This window comes from Hesperophylax consimilis, chromosome 15 (genome assembly GCF_061612785.1).
Source record: "Hesperophylax consimilis isolate HC1 chromosome 15, BYU_Hcon_1.0, whole genome shotgun sequence".
Taxonomy (NCBI): domain Eukaryota; kingdom Metazoa; phylum Arthropoda; class Insecta; order Trichoptera; family Limnephilidae; genus Hesperophylax; species Hesperophylax consimilis.
Window position 1 is genome coordinate 26,513,161 of NC_142850.1, and position 22,975 is coordinate 26,536,135.

General features: G+C 34.3%; 1 protein-coding gene across 1 annotated transcript in view; it reads right to left on the reverse strand.

The window, feature by feature from the left end:
• The window catches only part of Lgr3 (Leucine-rich repeat-containing G protein-coupled receptor 3), a 340,705-nt gene extending 328,899 nt beyond the window's left edge, over positions 1-11,806 (reverse strand). Inside the window, exon 1 of the mRNA XM_089640598.1 lies at positions 11,666-11,806. Coding sequence (XP_089496724.1) covers positions 11,666-11,753 — 88 coding nt within the window. The 5' untranslated portion in view covers positions 11,754-11,806. The remainder of the gene's footprint in view (positions 1-11,665) is intronic.
• Between the last annotated feature and the right edge of the window lie 11,169 nt (positions 11,807-22,975).

Below are 22,975 nucleotides of genomic sequence, written 5' to 3' on the forward strand. Positions count from 1 at the left end.
ATCTAAGCTACAAATTGCAAATTTAAAAAAAAAATTCTATCTTGATATAATTACCCACATTTTTCTCTCGATTTCTGTATTCAAATATCTAGTATAACTTTTTATGCGAAACAGCTGTCACATTAGCAAAAGTATTTTTATTGGCTAAATACCTTGTTTTTTATGTGGTGCTTTGTGCGGCAGGTTAAGTTAGAGACTGTAGGAAGGGATTTATTGATGCGGGTCTTGAAGAGGCCCAAATTATATGAAGGAGGAACAAAATATGACGGTAGTTCGTTCCACATAGGAGCTTACTCAAAAAAGAGTCGAAAAAACTACCCGTTCTCATAAAGCCATGTTTGTGTACGTTGAGTTGCGCGTGCACCGGTGCACAATGCATCAATGCTGAGAGCAGGCTCCATTCAAATACCTGTAGAACAGACTCAGCATACCCACATTGCGTCTGTGCCTTAGAGATGGCAAACGGCCTATTGACAACGGAAATTCAATCAGAAGGACCGCCCTCCTTTGTACAAAATCACGTAGATTAATTTAGTATTGTTGGGCTCCAGCCTAAAGGTGGCTCTCAAATTAATTGCTTGACGTACTTGAGATTTGTACAGGGTTAGTTGTAATGAACATGTTTAACTGAATACATTGGCCAAATATTCATTGATAATTTATTTGGTTACGAGCTAAACCCCGCCACGCGTTGCTGTGGCTCAGTCTGTCTGTTCAGATAAAGAAATAATGGCTCGTGTTGCTTTTACGTCCAACAGATGGCGCGGTTTAAAAAAATATGTATGTCCAATAGATGGCGCTGTTTTTAAAAACAGCATGTTTTTACCTGTCACAGGGGACATAATAATGTTTGGCTAGTTTATATAGCGCCGTTTTAGTGAAAAATCACCTCATCATCTATATAGATATGTAGTTATATAAAAACACACGTGTATTCATTCAAGAACTTTCGGAGATTTAAGATTTTGAACAAATGAACATTTACATTTTTAACAAAAATTAATAAGAATAAGAGTAAAAATAAATGCCGCTAACTGGAATTGAACCCGTGCCTTCTGATGTCCGGTCAGGTGCTCTGAAACCACTGAGCTATGTCGGCTTATTTCCAACCCGCCAAATGATTCAATATGTACTAGTACCTCAATCAACAATAATTACTGCTTATTATATTTTTTTCCACCTGTAAACAACCAACTTTATTTTTGTAGGAAAGGCTTTGTTAGTGCTAAATTTCTCACCAGATGGCGTCGAGACATATGATATCTTCATTAATTGGTGAAATATTTTCATCACATCTCTGTCGTGCTGTTACACCTAGTTTACATAATAAGTAGCAGTTACACTGATATTACGGTATAGGTTAGTACTAATGTTTTGTGAACACACGTTCTGAGGTGTTCGCATGTTTTAGATGAAGTGTTATTATGCTGTCATAATTAAAAACACAGCATCGTTGTTGAGATTCTCAATGAGGATACTGAGGTTTCACCCATGGCGGCAGTATTGTATATTAGGTAAGTCAGTTTACTAAGTCAGTTTCAACCAAAGCGGCTACTATTGATGCCTAGGTATGTATTTTTTTCGATCACGTGTAAGCATAAATGTACACAAGACGTGCCTGAGTACAGACGAGTCATTGCTAAAATGATACCTTCGACCCATTATTCGACCTCTTTAATTAGGTACGACAATCTCAGGTTCACATTGTGTTAAATTATAATGTGAATAAATTACACATAATGTAAATAATGTTCCAATAAAATCATATGACGAATATTCGAAATGACTTCGGACGGGTTGTTTAAAAAAATTGGAACAATTCATCAAATTTCAAAGTGAATTTTCAAGTTCTGTGAAAGTTCTATTCAAGTTCTGTTATTATTTCAGTTTTGTTAAACAACTGGCTAATTCTGATATAATAACACAACACGACTAGAACCTTCATAGAACTTGAAAATCAACTTTGAAATTTTATGAATTGTTCAAATTTTTTGGAACAACTCATCCTTTTAGAAAACCATTTTCATTTAGCGACCTAGCTAATATAATGGTAAGTAAAAAAATTGGATTTCGTCATCAAAATTTTTTTTTTTGAGAATGTACAGGGTGTCCGGTGGTAAAGTGAACAAACTTTTTTTTTTCAGAATAGAATAGAATATTTTCTTCGTACAACGAATTCAACTTTTGTACCTCAAAACTATCTAAAAATTAATTCATAGTTTTTACTCGTACTATCATGTAGAATCACCTCCCGAAGTTTGTGCATTTTATCCCCGGACACCGTTCATTTTTTTATATGAATACCGCACAAGAGTAACTGTCTGAAGTCAATGAGTCTATTGGTATAAAAAATATTTATGTTTATTTGGAAGATAATATCTATACATTAGTAATTATATGAAATACGTAAAGTACGCTCGAAAATATAGTAAAAACACATTTTGTTCTGTTATAGTTGTGAAAAAATTCACAGTGTTTCTTTGTGCAACTTTTCCATTTGTCGAGAGATTTTTACTCTATTTTAAACAAGTCGTGTTGTATTAAATATTTTCACAATTTTCGCCTAATTATCATCGTTTTTTTTAATAATAGCTCCTTCCAATATTCATATTTACACATCTTCATTTTTTATTCTTTTTGAACGTTAATACGGTGCCATATACCACAATTTTTTTATTTAATACCAACCGGTTTCGCTTGGTTTAAGCTTTACCAGGGTGGCAATATAAGGGAAAGCGGTTGGTAAAAATTTAAATAAATTAGAGTTTTTAAACAAGTATTGTTTCATTTAATAACATGTTCAACCACAAATTGATTTACGAAAACCTAAGTGGAAAAAAATTATACACGGTGTCCGGAAACTCGTAGTACAAGCGGGGAACTGGAGAATCTACACCACATGGGGAACCCAAAAAAACATAAAGTTTTTTTTTTGAGCATTTTCAAAAAAAAAAAAACCAAAAAAAAATATTTTTCGGCTATTTTAGGGTTAAAGTTTTTTCTGGTGTTTAGGGTTGAATAACAGATGTTTTAACCCTGCAGAGCAGAAGTATTTTATGATTACACCGGGTTAAATGAAGGGTGATTTCAAAATAATGCTTCAAATCCGAGTTTCTTCATTTGTTTTACTTTCAAATAGTTTTAATTAGTTGGGTACTTTGATCTTCAGTAATAATTTATAAGAATTTGATTAAAAAAAAAAAAAAAAAAAAAAAAAAAAATCAACTTCAAACTCGATTTACTCGATAACGAAAGCTCAAATAAAAAAAAATTATACTACAAAATCGACTCCAAATGTGATGTAGATTCACCAGTTTCCCGCTTGTACTACGAGTTTCCGGACACCCTGTATATATCGAGAATATGTGTTCTTCTCCAAATAAATATCACGATTGAGTGCGACAATATCAGTATGACAATTAAGAACTCTGTCAATTCATTCGTTGAAGGATTGCATTCCCGTTTTTAACAGGAAAATAATTAATAGACAAGATTTTTAATAAATTAACAGTATTTTATATCAGTTAGTTTTCTCCATGTAATATATTGCCTATGTTCTTGAAATTCGTGAGTTTGGTGTGTAGGTGGTGTCGTGTACGAGAGACTTAATACTAATAATGGTTCTTAACTCATCTCCGTTGTTTACATTATTTATTTATTCAAATATATTATAAATATATTCTATATTAATATGTATGTACCTGAATTGTATATTTATCAAAAATTTTGTTAATAAAAAAAAAATAAAAATAAAAATAAAAAAATGGCCCAACATATGACATTAACATAAATATAAAGTTAAAAAGTATACGGTTTAAATTATAAAGTATAAAGTATAAATTATAAAGTATAAAGTATAAAGTATAAAGTATAAAGTATAAAGTATAAAGTATAAAGTATAAAGTATAAAGTATAAAGTATAAAGTATAATGTATAATGTATAAAGTATAAAGTAAAAAGTATAAAGTATAAAGTATAAAGTATATAGTATAAAGTGTAAAGTATAAAGTATAAAGCATAAAGGATAAAGTATAAATTAGAAAGTACAAATTACAAAGTTTAAATTATAATATAAGTGTAATGTATAAATTATAAAAAATATTAATACAAAAGGTAAGGTATAAAGTATAAAGTGTATAGTTTAAAGTATAATGTATAAAGTATAAATCATAAAAAACTAAAAATATATTTATTATTAATAATGAAGTATCAATGAATTAAAAGAAATATTTGCCAACGATGCTTATTGTGAAAACCATAAATAACCTAAAACATTATCAAAATTACAGGTTACTTTAAATAGCGTGGCTATTTATTATCAGAATAACCAGTTATTTTTTATAGTTCTAGAAATGACAAAAAAACAAATAATTGTAAATAATTTTTCTGTAAAATAAAAACTATAGTAAGTTACAATATAAATGTCATACTAATGAAACAATAAACGAAATAGCCAAAATTCCTAGATTAATAATAAAAAATACTTCACGAACATTGTCATATCCCTGGTTATATCCATCAGCCTTTTTGTCCGGCATGCTGGGTATTAATAGCCTCACCGATAGAAGGAAAACTGCATTCCTGACAACAGCATATAAACTTCTAAACGGTAACATCTGTATTCCCGATATAATAGAAAAATTTGAGTTTTATGTCCCCGACAATTGCAGGCACAGAACCTTTGTCGTTCCAAAATGCAGAACTAACTTACCATTAGTAATGCCGTTCGGAAAATGATTCTGTTACTAAATTACCTGTCGCCTGATATAGATATTTTCCAATTAAATATTCTACAGTTCAAAAACGCAATTATTACTTAATAAAATAAAATAAAATGTATATTTATTATTGGTTATGTATAACTGTAAATGTGCATTTAAAATAAAATAAATAAATGTTAAACAACTAAACTTTGCATACGCATGTAGCTATAGAGTTTGCGTTGACTATGTGGTTTCCATTTATGCATTACATAAATATTATATGCAGAGTTTTCCAATAAGAGGTGTTATTTTGAATAGCCCGCTATTTCGGTAGATGTTACTTTTAAAGCTGAAGTCATTTTTTAACATTTAATAAGTAGAAACTACGCCATTAATAAAAATGGATCGATACACGCTTCAACAACGCATTTAAATAATCAAAATTCTCTTGAGTGAATCAAATGCAAATCATCTTGAGTGATAAGGCCCATTTCCACATCGATGGCTTCGTCAACAACAAAATTGTCGCATCTGGGGCTCGGAAAACCCAAGAGTTATTGTTGAAACGCCTCTCTATCTTCAACGTGTGACTGTTTGGTGCGGTTTATGGTCCGGCAGAGTCATTGGACCTTACTTTTTCGAAAATGAGACTGGAGCAACAGTTACGGTGAATGGATTGCGCTATTGAGAGATGATTAATGATTTTTTATGGCCGGAATTGGACGGTATTGATTTGGTCAACGTTTACTTTCAACAAAACGGCGCTACGTGCCACACAAGCAACGAAACTATTGATCTTTTACGATTGAATATCAAAATAACACCTCTTATTGGAAAACCCTGTATATAAATCGTAAATACCATTACTGAATGACATGAATTATCTATGATTCTGACATTGTCTGCTTTCTCTTATAAATTCTTTACCAAATTTTAATAATGTGTCTCTTGATGAGACGATATTTCACGGGAAAACAGATTACGGAGAAAACAATAAAAAAAGGTGCGACAGAGTTCATTAAAAGTTTGTGATGACATCGTGGCTGCAGACTGAAGGTATTTGGGATAACGTTGAGGCTGTTGGGGTGGCTTATTTGAATACAGCAGTTCCGGCAGAATTACACGTAGATGGGGGGTGGAGTGGGTGTTGGTATGTCATTGACCCTGCCTGTAAATACGCAATAGTTTGCAAGGTGTTTGCTACAAATTGAACTCAGATAACAACAGACAAAACGGTGTTAGAGTAAGTTCAGATTGTTGGTATAAATTACGGATTGAAAATGGCGCAAATAAAGGGTTGCTTATATATATATACTCGTAAAATATTATTGTGTAGGTACCAGTGCAGACCCGTGAAATATTAAGTAACTGACTTTACTTGTCTAGATTAACCATAAGAAATTTTAGAATATTTCAAATATAGCATTAAAGTAATTTTCTGTTTAAAAAATGTTGTTCTATAGGTAGGTACTTTAACGCTTATGTGAATCCTTGTAAAATATGTTCCAATTTGAAAATAACAATTAAAATAAGTTTATTTTATATTATGAAAAAACCATCAAATAGGTAGGAACTTTATCACTTCTCTGAATTCTTGAAACATACGTCCCAATTTTGAAAACGACAATTCAAATACTTTTTTGTTATATTATTAAAATATTATATTTTAGGTGGATACTCAACCGCTTGACTGAATTCTTGACATAGTCAGTTCCAATTTTGAAAATGATAAAGTCAAAAATCAGAACAGATCCGCTGCAATCGCAGACATACGCACGACCGAAATTAGTATGTTGGTTTAAATCAGAGGTTCCCAAAGTGCTCTATATGGACCCCCAGGGGTCGATATCGGCATGCTGGGGGTCTATGTCAGCGAGAAAAAAAATTGGGGGTCCACGAGATTCAAATGGGGGTACATACGAGCGGACCCCCATTTATCTCAAGTCAACATTTAGGAGTTCCGTAAATGACACAATAAACCTAACACTAATATAATAGACTGAGAAATTACTTATTTGATATTTGTATTTTTATGTTTCGTGAAGTTGTTAATTGAGGTATATAAATAGAGTCAACGTTCCTTTTCTCGTCAGAATCAATATATTCAAACAAAACATTGCACATTGGAAGCCTCGAATTTTTAGTTGTGTTTTTTTATTTATTACTTTTTTATTTGTTTATGAAAAACGTCCAGGGTAAAAATGACGTTCAACATTTAAATGCTCTTCACACAGACTTCAAAACTAAGTTTGAGGACATTTTGACTATAGAAATGCAACGTTGAAGAATCGGATATCATGTGACAAGAAGAACTGACCGGAATAAGCACTGACAAAGAACTTAAGGGGCAGTTCTGTAGGGACAGCTACAGAAAGAAATTTCCATTGCTTATCCAGCTTCATTTTAATTTTAATACCTCACAAGGGTGCCCCTGTCTGCACAATGTAAGGACAGAGCAACTATACCGCCACCCGATTGTTGGACAGGCAAGGGAAGGGAATATTTTTACTAAAAAATAAATGATTATCTCATGGGACGTTAATAGTTTTAGGAAAATTCAATATTCGGTAGGCAGGGGGACTACGGAAAAAAAATGGCAAGTGGTCTACGGGGCAAAAAAGTTTGGGAACCTCTGGTTTAAATTTATGTAACGGTTAAAATAATACTTAATTCATTTGTTTTATAGGCATTCATACGCGCCCTGGTTAAGCAGAACAAGACCCAACACACGTCTGAAAAATGAAATTTTAATATTGACACCAACTGAGTAGAATTATTTATCTTTCCAAAAACGAACAAATCACATATCTACGCATTATTGAAAAAAAAAGATAAAAATACTTTTATAATGTATGGTCAGATCTGTCCTTCAGAGACTCTAATGGAATATGATGTTTGTTGCTAGTAATGAATGGACGCCCCGGTCAGATCTGTCCTTCAGAGCCTCTAATGGCATCTGATGTTTGTTGCTAGTAATGTATGGACGCCCCGGTCAGATCTGTCCTTCAGAGCCTCTAATGGAATCTGATGTTTGTTGCTAGTAATGTATGGACGCCCCGGTCAGATCTGTCCTTCAGAGCCTCTAATGGAATATGATGTTTGTTGCTAGTAATGAATGGACGCCCCGGTCAGATCTGTCCTTCAGAGCCTCTAATGGCATCTGATGTTTGTTGCTAGTAATGTATGGACGCCCCGGTCAGATCTGTCCTTCAGAGCCTCTAATGGAATCTGATGTTTTTTGCTAGTAATGTATGGACGCCCCGGTCAGATCTGTCCTTCAGAGCCTCTAATGGAATCTGATGTTTGTTGCTAGTAATGTATGGACGCCCCGGTCAGATCTGTCCTTCAGAGCCTCTAATGGCATCTGATGTTTGTTGCTAGTAATGTATGGACGCCCCGGTCAGATCTGTCCTTCAGAGCCTCTAATGGAATCTGATGTTTGTTGCTAGTAATGTATGGACGCCCCGGTCAGATCTGTCCTTCAGAGCCTCTAATGGAATCTGATGTTTGTTGCTAGTAATGTATGGACGCTCCGGTCAGATCTGTCCTTCAGAGCTTCTAATGGAATCTGATGTTTGTTGCTAGTAATGTATGGACGCCCCGGTCAGATCTGTCCTTCAGAGCCTCTAATGGCATCTGATGTTTGTAGTTGATAATGTATGGACGCCCCGGTCAGATCTGTCCTTTAGAGCCTGTAATGGAATCTGATGTTTGTAGTTAGTAATGTATGGATGCCCGGTCAGATCTGTCCTTCAGAGCCTCTAATGGAATATGATGTTTGTTGCTAGTAATGAATGGACGCCCCGGTCAGATCTGTCCTTCAGAGCCTCTAATGGAATATGATGTTTGTTGCTAGTAATGAATGGACGCCCCGGTCAGATCTGTCCTTCAGAGCCTCTAATGGAATATGATGTTTGTTGCTAGTAATGAATGGACGCCCCGGTCAGATCTGTCCTTCAGAGCCTCTAATGGCATCTGATGTTTGTTGCTAGTAATGTATGGACGCCCCGGTCAGATCTGTCCTTCAGAGCCTCTAATGGAATCTGATGTTTGTTGCTAGTAATGTATGGACGCCCCGGTCAGATCTGTCCTTCAGAGCCTCTAATGGAATCTGATGTTTGTTGCTAGTAATGTATGGACGCCCCGGTCAGATCTGTCCTTCAGAGCTTCTAATGGAATCTGATGTTTGTTGCTAGTAATGTATGGACGCCCCGGTCAGATCTGTCCTTCAGAGCCTCTAATGGCATCTGATGTTTGTAGTTGATAATGTATGGACGCCCCGGTCAGATCTGTCCTTTAGAGCCTGTAATGGAATCTGATGTTTGTAGTTAGTAATGTATGGACGCCCCGGTCAGATCTGTCCTTCAGAGCCTCTAATGGAATCTGATGTTTGTTGCTAGTAATGTATGGACGCCCCGGTCAGATCTGTCCTTCAGAGCCTCTAATGGAATCTGATGTTTGTTGCTAGTAATGTATGGATGCCCCGGTCAGATCTGTCCTTCAGAGCCTCTAATGGAATCTGATGTTTGTTGCTAGTAATGTATGGACGCCCCGGTCAGATCTGTCCTTCAGAGCCTCTAATGGAATCTGATGTTTGTTGCTAGTAATGTATGGACGCCCCGGTCAGATCTGTCCTTCAGAGCCTCTAATGGAATCTGATGTTTGTTGCTAGTAATGTATGGACGCCCCGGTCAGATCTGTCCTTCAGAGCCTCTAATGGAATCTGATGTTTGTTGCTAGTAATGTATGGACGCCCCGGTCAGATCTGTCCTTCAGAGCCTCTAATGGAATCTGATGTTTGTAGTTAGTAATGTATGGACGCCCCGGTCAGATCTGTCCTTCAGAGCCTCTAATGGAATCTGATGTTTGTTGCTAGTAATGTATGGACGCCCCGGTCAGATCTGTCCTTCAGAGCTTCTAATGGAATCTGATGTTTGTTGCTAGTAATGTATGGACGCCCCGGTCAGATCTGTCCTTCAGAGCCTCTAATGGAATCTGATGTTTGTTGCTAGTAATGTATGGACGCCCCGGTCAGATCTGTCCTTCAGAGCCTCTAATGGAATCTGATGTTTGTTGCTAGTAATGTATGGACGCCCCGGTCAGATCTGTCCTTCAGAGCCTCTAATGGAATCTGATGTTTGTTGCTAGTAATGTATGGACGCCCCGGTCAGATCTGTCCTTCAGAGCTTCTAATGGAATCTGATGTTTGTTGCTAGTAATGTATTGACGCCCCGGTCAGATCTGTCCTTCAGAGCCTCTAATGGCATCTGATGTTTGTAGTTGATAATGTATGGACGCCCCGGTCAGATCTGTCCTTTAGAGCCTGTAATGGAATCTGATGTTTGTAGTTAGTAATGTATGGACGCCCCGGTCAGATCTGTCCTTCAGAGCCTCTAATGGAATCTGATGTTTGTTGCTAGTAATGTATGGACGCCCCGGTCAGATCTGCCCTTCAGAGCCTCTAATGGAATCTGATGTTTGTAGTTAGTAATGTATGGACGCCCCGGTCAGATCTGTTCTTCAGAGCCTCTAATGGAATCTGATGTTTGTTGCTAGTAATGTATGGACGCCCCGGTCAGATCTGTCCTTCAGAGCTTCTAATGGAATCTGATGTTTGTTGCTAGTAATGTATGGACGCCCCGGTCAGATCTGTCCTTCAGAGCCTCTAATGGAATCTGATGTTTGTTGCTAGTAATGTCCATACGAGGCCTGAAGGTTTAGTGACCAAAACTCGCCGAAACCAGAACTTCGGTCACAACAGTAATTTATATAAGCACTAAGAAGAAAATTGTTGTCGTTTATCCATATTAACATATTAAAATTTCAGCATTTTTTTGTGAGACACCAAACACAAATTATAATTGCCTGGATCCATAATATCCTGGATGGCACAATATTTTTTTATGGTAAAGTTTTATAGGAACAGGGAGAATGATAAGTACACGCAATAAGATCTCTTTTCTAAACAATGTTATGAGTATTAATTTAATTATCGAAGAAAGCAAACACTTTGTGGCTTGACATTATACAAAATGAAACAAACACTTAGTTTTAAACCACTTTAATTTCGAGTTATATTAGTCGACCGGTTTCGATTGGACTCAATCTTCATCAGGACAATAAAATATAATACTAAATTATAATACAGAGTAAGGTATAAGGTAAGGTATTACCTTATAATTTAGTATTATATTTTATTGTCCTGATGAAGATTGAGTCCAATCGAAACCGGTCGACTAATATAACTCGAAATTAAAGTGGTTTAAAACTAAGTGTTTGTTTCATTTTGTATTAATTTAATGTTTTCAAGTTTAATTTATAGAACTCCATTTTGATTTGTAGTTATTTATATTTAATAATTTCTTACTATTACCAGTATTATAACCAGATCTAGATTGAGAGAATTATCTTCACTGGACCGACGTGTTCATTTTATACGTATATAGCTAAAAGAATATCGTACTATTATTTTCGTGTTTGTTTAGTACTTTTCTTCGAAATGAACATAGATGTAAATTTTTTTGTGAAGTATATAATTAGGTGATTTCCGAAAAATCATGAAAAGAAACTGATACAAACTTACCAGATATATATTTTTTACAAAAGAGCTTATTAAGAATATATGTATATAATACATTTTTACACATTGAGCAGTTCTGTGACTCTGTCTTTTCTCATGTGCAGTAATCTAATTCTGTTTACATTTCTGGTTTCATAAATACACACATATATTTTTATTAAAAACAATTTCCAAATCCCAAAGTATTTTGTAAATTGGTTTTTCACAATTTTATGTATAAAAATTAACACACTATACAGAAATCTCTATTTTATTAGAATCCAATTTATCTCTTTTCACAATTGATTAATTTTTTGCACTTTTTCCATTCCTTATTAATGTAGAAAGATGGCGTTTATTAAATTACCATAATCGAACACATGAAAAATAAAAGATTACTTACCCTTACTGAAGTAAAAGACGATAACTGCAATTATAAATATGGTGGTCATCAAAGACGATCCAAAAACCAGGCTCCGTTTATATCTCATTTTTATTCCTCCAGGGCACTTCTAATTAAGATTATAGTCTGTGATAACAGTTGCAGAACAGAAGAGAATAGTTTATAGTAAAAACATATAAACTTCTCAGAATGTAACTGAACAAATGTCACTGTTTTCGGTAGGTATGTCGTCAGTTCAAAACTATTTAGTTTTACATGCGTACAACTTCCCGGCAAATATATAACTTATAATCAAGTTCTCAGACAGTCAAACGATTTTATTTTGTAAGTATTTCATGTTTGCTTCTAGGTTAAAATGAATTAATTAATAACACAAATTACCTAATAGTTTTGTTACATAACAATTGTGTAGTAAATATTTATAAAACAATTATTGTTTGTTACTTAAAACGTAACATAACATCGATCTATTTGTTGATTAAAATAATTGCTTCTATTTTCTTGAAGACAAAATGTAGTTATTCATATTTCAATGTAATTAAGTTAAGGAATCTCAAACTCTAGTGTTATGCAGTAAACTGTAAAGTGTGTGTGGTAATAAACAGTTTTAAAATTGAAATTACGAAAATCGGAAAAGTTTCGGAAAATGCTACTGCGGAGCGTGGTAACGTGCTTACAGCGCGACCGCGTGAGAAATACTAACTGCCAAATGCCGCCAAAACTCTCAACAATTTACTTTTGGGTAGGTCTCGCTTTATTCAGCTGTTCGACTGTTGGAAAAGTTGTAAAATGCGCAGGCGTGGCTGGCACTAGAACTAGAAAACTAAGTACTTACTTATGGACTCGTAAACAACTGATAATAAAGTCTGATATTGTAGGTTATAATTATTTATTGTTATCAGCGAGAAGAATGCGTCAATTTGCATTGTGTTTCGTTTTTATGATGTGGCGAAGAGAAGTGAGTATTGCTAATTTGTTAAGAATCACTTCAAATTATCGGTAATCCGGTTCTAAACGCAATTGCAAGGCTTTAACGAATGAATTTATAGGTTTTCTGATAATTCTTTCGCCAAAGGCCTGTTTGTGTTTATTTTTATCGGTAAAACCCAGATAAAGTATAAATAATAAAGTTTCGGTTTCGGCTGAAACTAGAACGGAAGCCGAAATTCGGTTTCGGTTTCGGTCGGTCGCTATTGTTAACCTTAGTACGAACAAAGCCGCTTAATAAATCGATATTTTAAATAATAGTCGTTAGCCATTACCCGCGATATCACGAATAGCCATCAAAGTTCCGTTTAACTAAGTTCAACTCTGTCTCCTTTCAAAATCAATCTGTGCTAGTCAGATATACAGACAGATATACAATTATCGTGTGCTTATAGTGCTCATAATTATAATACACCAAGGTAAAAAACAAAAAAATATATACAATAAAAAAATAAGTACCTACCTATAAGTAAAAATAATATTCCTTAAAACTACAATTTGACAGACAGGACTTTACTTAATAAACATGTTTTAAATTTTATACAACTGATAAACAATGAATCACCATACATTGAACAGTCGTGTAAAATTTAAAACACGTTTATTAGTAAGCCCTTGGATATTATCATAATAAATCTATAATAATGTTACACTTGCACTCAACATTACTTACTTATACATTACTTGTAAATTATGTATTATGTACCTGTATTATTAATTTTATGCCATCTGCAATTTAAAAACTGGTTTCTGGTTGTTTTTTTCTTCCTCGCTTCTATCTTTTCTTCTAATTTATCATGTACATTTAAATGCAACTTTATTTAGTTTGTTTTCATTATTGAAATGTGCTCCCCAAACATAGTAGAGTAGATTACCAACTATCGCTAGATGAACACAGATTTAAAAAACCTGCGAACCACAACTACCCTACTAGGCATTGAGAAAAGACAAATGTTTATTATTAATAAATCGCAAAATGTATACGGAGATATAACAAATAGGCCTAAAATTCCTAAAATGTTTATCTATTATCTGAAGACTCAAGTTAAGTATCATAATATTAAGTTAATTATCATAACATTAAGTTAAGTATCATAATATTTTAAGTTAAGTGTCATAATATTAAGTTAAGTATCATAATATAAAGTTAATTATCATAATATTAAGTTAAGTATCATAATATTAAGTTAATTATCATAATATTACGTGAATAAACATTTATAATTTATATCTCCCACGTACTTACTATGTTTATATTTTTTTAAATAATATTAATAATATAATAACGAGTTTATTCCGGAGGTTGGTGCAATCCCACACATCCCATAAAACATAAACAATAATAATACAATTAAAAAAAAATAAGAAAATACACAGATTTAGGAAATGAGACTAAAAGAATTTGGCATTCTCAGACTGTAAAAATATTACAATTTGTTATTTCGGCTACTGGCATTATACCTAGCTCTCTCATTCAAAATTTAGGCGTATTAGATCTGTCAAAGAATTTATGAATACAAATCCAAAAATCAGTCATTTTAAATACATCTAGGATTACGAAAGATTATTTAGATATTTTTATTGAGGAATCAGTAGGATTTATAGGTCCAATTAGAAATTCTACCGAGCCGAACCCTCTGATATGAAAATATCTGGAGTCGGTGAATTATTTTCCCATTTGATCTCTGGTGATTTGACGTGTTGTTCTTGTATTATTTTGTATTTATTATTCTTATATAATGTACTTGCATAATGTGGATTGACTAGATGATCATTTGTGGAAAAGTGAGTGGAAGGGTTTAGTTTTTCCTATGGGAAAGATTCAACCCGGAAATAAAGTCGGAAAATAACGACTATATACAATAATAAGAACAACAATAAGATTGACTGAACAAATTTCTCTAGTGTACTACAATGCTTAAATCTGAACTCTGGCGGGATTTCTGAAGGATATTTTTGAAGTTGTTTATCCTCTCCCTTAAACCTGCTACCCGGACTCTTATGAGGGTAGCAAAACCTGGTACTCGCCCTTCTAGTCCAGTCAATGAACGCATTGAACTGGAACAAATTATGGGAAACTGAATTTTTGCAGGTGAATATTACCTACCCCAGAGAGTATATTAACAAAAGTCCTTACTCCCCCCCCGCTTTATTCCACCCCTGTATGACAGGAAGGAATGAACACGGCCCTTGAAGACACCAATGTTGTAGGAGGGAGGAGACACAGAGGCTGGCAAATCGTTCCACAGCTGAGCTGTTGAACTCAAGAACGAGTCGTAAAAGCGACCCATTCTCATGTGACAAATATCAACAGTAAATATTTCTTGGCAGTATAAATGAAGATCTCCATAATCCGCTCAAAAATTGGTGGACCACCCCTCTAGCGAGAAGGAATTTTTGAAAATACATGTTCATAAACTAATTCGAGTGAGTGAGGTATCGTTTACTATTTTTTTATTGTGCTGAATCAAATGAGACCACCCCCAAGTCGATAGTATCAATATTTTGCGAGATAAGACAGTATTTCAGTGAAGAGACATGAAAATAACACATTTATTATTCAAGCAAAATATATTTTATTACCTGTTAATTAAAAGATTAAAAAAAAATAAATGCTCAAATTGTAAAAAAAAAATATTTATTCTCTGTGATGTAGATTCATCAAATTTGAACTTGAACAATTCATGAAATTTCAAAGCTAATATTCAAGTTTTGATATTGATAAGAACTATTTTTTAAATTAAATTTGATGAGTTCTGAGAAACAACTGGCAGTTAGTATCACCCTGGTGGAAGCCTCCCGTGCTGATAGAAATCACTTTAGCCGCGTATGGTGACCAGAACTGAATATCTGGATACTTCCTATCCTTCCTCCTTCCATATCCTTCTCCCGACTCCTCCAGTCTCACGACAAGCTATAATTGGGGATACCATGCGCCGGCTCCGAGCAGTTAGGACTCCTTTAAAACTTATTTTTCCATTACATAAAATAACATTGCATTGACATTGAAAACAAGTTTTATTTTTAATATAATAAAAATAATTAATAATGTGAAACTTGTCGAATATTACATACTTATTCACCTATTCTCTTCATAATTGTTACATTAAGGACGGGTTTTTTCACAGAATTTAAACAATTCATCTAATTTATAAGTTGATTTTCAAGTTCTTTGAAGGTTTTATTCAACTTCTGTTATTGTATCATTATTATCCAGTTGTTTCACACAACTGAAATAAACAGAACTTGAATAGAACCTTTACAGAACTAGAAAATCAACTTTTTAAATTTAATGTATTGTTTAAATTCTGTGAATTAGCCCGTCCTTATGATTATTTTTTAGCTTTGTAATCCAAAGAAAAAAGGGAGACAAATACGTATTTTTAAATTTCATTTAGTACATGATATTTCACCCTTGTAGTTTTGAAGAAAGGGCATTTTATGAAAAGATCATAAAACGTTAATTCAAAACAAAATGTATTCATGTTTATGTTTTTATTCCCTTACTAATTGGCGTGTTTTAGCTTAGAAACATCCGTTTACGCTACAATAAAATACGTTAGTAAGGCCCTAAATCTTACATTATATTGTTTATACTTAATACAAAATCACTTTCATCTATTGGTCACCACAAAACAGGCAGTTGCCTCGTATGGTGATTCAATTTATCAATGCTTTGTAAATGTCAATTAAGGCGAAGCTTAATGCCAAATCACTATTTTGATTAATATTTAAACGAATTGGTGTACATTATGAATACCAAAAAATATGTTTTAGATAAATTGAAGGTTTTCCTCACGCTTGGCTTGAGTAGAATACAAATAAAAAAATAAATTACTCAATAAAAAATATAAATGCAAACTACTAAAAAATATATTTTTCAATTGAAATGTATGAACGCGTAAAGGAAATAACTTTAAAAAAATACAGTACTATAGCCAAACTTATCTGTGACAGTACTTGATTAAATTTTTTGCTTTCTTATAAAATTATTTACAAAATAAATAAAAACCAGTTTTTTGCTTGAAATCTTGACTCCTTTTGTTAAGCGATTTTAATGCCTATTACCTACAATATAAGGTACACCAAGAATATACACATTTTTGGCTTATAGCTTCCTCTTAAATAACTTGTAATTTGTAAAAAAAAATAAAAATTCTGATTTCGCATAGGTACACGTTTCGTTTCATCACACTTAAAACACCATTGGTGTAAGAAAAAAGTATGCACCAACATACCATCCTAATTTTGTGCTGTTTGGGTAAACTCTAATAATTGCACGACCTATAACAGCAGCACGTGCTAGTCCTGGGTCGATCGTGGTTGACCCGCTCAAGAGTTTCCAAAGAGCGAGCGGGTTATTTTTTTGTCAGAACTCGAGTCTCTCGACCTACTCTCGCGACCCGGGTGCCTGGTGCCGGTGTGGCCATAGATTGTCATCACCTGAGTTTCGCGACCTACTCATATGTTACCTAGAGAGTAGATGGGTTTCGGATCCTGTCTGACCCGCTCGAAGGGCGGGTTTTCGCGACTTCGCGTTTTCGCTAGTGGGTCGTGTTTAATGATCGATTAACCCAGCTCTAGCGCATCATTTTCAGAACCATTGCACAATTTTCAGAACCTTGAATTAGTGTCACTTTTGCTAAATAAACTACACTAGATATTATCCAGTCGGTAGAATGATACGTACGTTTATCCCTAACTGTTGTCCTGGCATCAGAACCGGGACAAGGTATTCGTAAATGCGTCATCACGTCGTTTGTAGGAATAGTAGACCTCCCTTCTTGGCCATTCATTTTAACAGAAACGACGGGGCAAGCTTAACAGTTCTTAGTGGCCGGTATTTGACGTATACACCAAACTAAACGCCGAAAACCGTTTTAATTAATAATAAATACATTGAAATACTAGCTTAGAGGATTGAAGCGCACCTCCATAAGCACACACCTCGCCAAAATCTTCAATTACACATACACCCTGATGATGGACACTGTAACACTGTCCGACACGTTGACTAAAAGAAGAAGTAGCGTAACACGGCAAATGCCCCAAAAGTAAATCCCGATGATTCTTTTGGCCGTAAATCATATCTGTCGTCACCTTATTTCTGAATTTGGTGTTACCGGATTTCCACTGAAAAAAACTTGCGACACAAGACTCTAACAACGAGGGTTTACTCAAGCCTCATATTTTAATTAATTCCGACGATATTCAACTACTAAATTAGCGGTAAGCACCAGATTTTATTTTTCTAGATGAATTAGTAACTTCCCGAGGTATTCATTTAGAAACATCTGAGATTTAATACGTTGATCAGAATTAATTAAAATAAACTCCAAGGAAACATCAATTCTCTAGGCCTACTACGGCAAATTCGAGCGTACAATTTCTACACGCCTTCTTCACTCACGTCGTGGTACCCCTTTATTTTAGAGTATTTGCTAGGGCAAATTCTACCGTGGTTCCGTCCAATAAGTCGGGGCCTCGCGGCGCATATTGAGCACGCATTTTTCACTTAAAGTAATTCGAATGCTTGCAAAATTTTAAACATTTTTTTACCACCTTTGGATATAGCGCCCGGTGCAAGTGTTACGCCCGCTTTATTCCTAATTCGGTTATGCCTGGCTCCCAGTCTACAAGAGGTAGATGAAACGAATTATTTGCAGTTCGCTTTTCCTTACACCAGCGCTTGTGGCCGCTTATTGTGGCGAATAATATTTATTGTAATGAACCCACTGACTGCTTACACGTGTCGTGGTTTTGTTGTTCTTACAAACAATCTAAATCCTGGGTAAAAATAAAATTAGTAAGTTGTTACTTTTTTTAATATTGGCGCAAAAAAAAACGTAAAAATGAAATGCAGTTTGTCTACAGCAATCAATGCAGGAAACGATTTAGTATTTCAAAAGATGCAGTAAATTTGAAAGAGCAAAATGAAATAAGATTTTCGTCATTTTAAAATGCAAGCCAGAAACCAAATATGTTATAACTTCGATATCTTTTAAAATATTACAAAAGTATCTTTTCTCTCAGGAAAAATAGGCGGTATTATGCAAGGATTTTAAAACAAGTTAAAAAAAAGTCATCCTGCATTGACAAAATAATATTTTTTTTCCTAGCTTACTGACATCTGTTGAAAAGTTGGCAAACAACTATTCCAGGTTTCTTTCTTACGGTTATAATTGTAACATACGTTATAATCTACGCGTTCATAGTTGGAGTTAATTTAATTATTCGATTAAAATGCACAATTTGCAAATTATACTTTACAATATTAAGACGAATTATTTGTTTGCGCCCGTATATACGCAATATGAATATATGAATAAATAGTTTTGACCATATAAAAACTCAATTCTTTCAAGAAAGGCATACAAATACCATATTGGAGTGAATCATCGATACTCAGTCAATATTTTGAAGCATAACTATTTGATTTTTTTTAACCCTAGATAACTAAACTGTTTTCATTGTTTCATTGTAACTACACTTTCGTCGAGTGGACTACGCAATAAAACACTAGAAATAAATCAAACATATTTAATTAAGATAGGAACTTGTTACATGGCGTAAGGTTTATAATGAACAAATTAAGTTCAAATTAATATCAAAATATCAGTCTACACAGTGACCACACATGTCAACATTATGTGGACCACAAATAGCCTTTCTACATCTGGTGCAACGGTGTTTGGTCATCCTACGGGCCTTGGATGGACACAGGTAGCAAATTTTAGGCACATTTGACGTAGATGGAACCGGAGCTTCTATTGTAGAAGATTCGCCAACATTAACTATATATATATAAGAATATATGAATGTACGTACCTCAAAAATAAAAATTGTTGTTATAACTAAACTTTCGTCCAGGGGACGACGAAATGGTCATAGGGCACATCCTAGTATGCGTGTGGCCGCAATCGCGTCACGTGCTGCACTGTTTACTCAAATTAGGAAGGTAATGAAAGAGTCAAGGTCGGGAAGCGGGGCGAAGTAGGTGATTTCGAATTTCGCCAAGTAGCGAGTCGTCGCCTCGACGAGCGATTAGTTATCTAGGGTTAGAAGAAAATTCTCGGTTTCCGAATAACCTAACAATATTCCTTACTGGTGGAATAAAAATCTTACTAAAATTAATCTTGATCAAAACGCGACGCTCGTTATATTATACGTGTTCATAAATAAATGCCATTAATTAATTTATTTCGTTAAAATACACTTTTTGCAAGCTTTTATTAAAAGATATTGCTTTACATTTCAATGAAGATTTTGCAAATTATTGCTTTACAATATTAAGACAAATTATTTGTTTGCGCCCGTATTTACGCAATATGAAAATGAATAAATAGTTTTGTTAGTTTAAAAACACAATTCTTCAGAGAAAGGCATACAAATACAGTATTATGCCGATGATTCAATCCAATATTGTATTTGTATTGTATTTCTTGAACGAATTGCGTTTTTTTACCAACTAAACTATTAATATTCATATTGCGTATATGTATGGGTGCAAATAAATAATTTGTCTTAAAATTGTAAATCAATAACTTGCAAAAAGCGTATTTTAGTAAAATAAATTAACGAACGCCATTTATGAACACGTAGAATGTAACGAGCGTCACTGTTAACCGTAAAAAATCGAGAATTGTGTTATTTTCAATGATTTTAATCGAATATTATTAACCCCTCAGGCTGATTTATTCGGTTTTGCGAACAAATAGCTAATACCCGTAGTCAATTTGTAAACTTTTCGTAACAGCTCATATGGTTTCATATAAATCGTTTTCCCCCTTACTGTCACGGATAGAAATATGATCTAACTAAGAGGTTCCCAAACTTTTTTGCCTCGTAGACTACATGCCAAATTTTTTTTTTCCGTAGACCCCCTGCCTGCCGAATGTTGAATTTTCCTAAAACTATTAATGTCCCATGTGATAATCATTTTTTTTTTTTAGTAAAAATATTCCCTTCCCTTTCCTGCCCAACAACCGGGTGGCGGTATAGTTGCTCTGTCTTTACATTGTGCAGACAGGGGCACCCTTGTGAGGTATTACACCATATGAAAATGAAGCAGGATAAGCAACGGGAATTTCTTACTGTAGCTGGCCCTACAGAACTGCCCCTTAAGTTCTTTGTCAGTGCTTATTCCGGTCAGTTCTTCTTGTCACATGATATCCGATTCTTCAATAATTTCGATTTCCATAAATGCAACGTTGAAGAATTAGAAACTATGGAGTCAAAATGTCCTCAAACTTAGTTTTGAAGTCTGTGTGAAGTGCATTCAAATGTTGAACGTCATTATTACCCTGGAAGTTTTTCAAAAACACCAGTTGGGGAACGAGGAAAATTCGTGGCTTCCAATGTGCAATGTTTTGCTTGAATATATTAATTCTGACGAGAAAAGGAACGTAGACTATATTTATATACCTTAATTAACAACTTTACGAAATATAAAAATACAAATATCAAATAAGTAATTTCTCAGTCTATTATATTTGTGTTAGGTCTATTGTGTCATTTACGGAACTCCTAAATGTTGACTTGAGGTAAAAGGGGGTCGGCTCGTATGTACCCCCATTTGAATCTCGTGGACCCCCAAATTTTTTTCTCTCTGACATAGACCCCCAGCATGCCGATATCAACACCTGGGGGTCCATATAGACCACTTTGGGAACCTCTGATCTAACTGGTAATAGAAAGAGAAAACACAACGCTTTATATTCAAATCTAGAAGTTAACCACAGAAGAATTAAAAAGTTCACCTCTATGAAACAGAAGGTTCCAACAGCAATTAGAGAAAAATTTATGAAATTTTTTTATATGAACCGACAAAAAAGTGAGATGGCAGTGAAGTTTATAATACATTTGTCGATATGAGAAATTTTAGTTCAGTGTTTGGATGAAAAAACGTATAGTGAACCATTTAAAAAATGATATGTCTATTTTTAATAAAAAAACTTCCAAAGCGAATTAATCATTTTTTTTTTTTTTTAAAGCGGAGACGGTTTACACGTAGTTCCCATGAGCACTTAGGCCATAGGTCCATTGTGCTATCTCCCATTTTACCTCAATCCTTTAACAACAGCCCAGTCCCTTTAATAAAGTTCACCAGGGTTGTTATTGGGTATGTGGCTTGTAACTTCTTGTAACTTCCGCATAGTATAACTCAAGATTAGTTTTATGATTACTAGGTACATTCAATGATAACCTTGTAACAATCTCCAATTATTCTTTTAGATATTTGGTTTTATGACAACATTTACATTCCATAATAACCTCTTAGCAACTACGAATAATTCTTACGAGATTTTTGGTTTTATGACACTATGTACACTCCATGTTAACCTTTTGGCAATTACCAATATTTTTTTTAGATTTTTGGATTTATGATTACCTTATAATATTTTCCAATAATTTTATTTAAACTTTGTATACTTATGTTACGTATGTGATTGTATGTGTGTGTATGAATTTATGCGTATATAATGATTAATATGTATAATTACAGATACATAAATATATGCGTACGTATGTATGTATGTGTATATGTAAGCATATCGTCGCATTAATTCGTAGACTGCGTAACTCCAAATTTTTCGAAAATACGTTTTTAATGCCATCTGGTGTTAAAATTAGACCCGCATTGACTAGTAAAACTCGAAAATTAAAAAAAAAATTAACCTTTTAGATAAACACAAATTAGGAAACTGCGTAACACCATGGTGCCATTTTTACTCGCGAATACTTCGTAACTCCTTAATTCAGTATTGGCCGGTGAGCCGTGCACGCTTGTTGTGTTTTTGACTGAGGAAATTTATTTACGGTGTAATAGTTTTACCGTGAAAGTAACTGAGATAAGTTGATTTCAATTTTGAACATTTTCTAACCTTAATTTTAATTGTGAAGTCACGAATAGTGTTTTGTATCTGTAGTCTAAACTGACGTCTTCTGCACCGTGTGACGCTCTGCCGTAGCTCTCTTGTTTTATGTGCCTCTGCGGTTTCGTAAATACCTAATAGGTCCTTGTTCTGTGATTATCTCTTCTTCAAGGTCACCATCTCTTTGCAAGTGGATCTCCTCCTGATGCATATCCGGATCCGGTTCTTCACTGTCCTCTTCAAACAAACCCAAAATATTTACGGTGGAACGTGCGGCAATTCCATCTCGTCTCTCCTCAGACACAGTCCGTTCTCTGTCTCTCCTCAGACACAGTCCGTTCTCTGTCAGGCATCTTCCGCGGGTCAAGCACATGTCTTGGTGTGCCATCTACTTCGATGTTGTTGACTGAAGTAAGTCCTGTCACCCTTCCATGCACGATGTGCATCT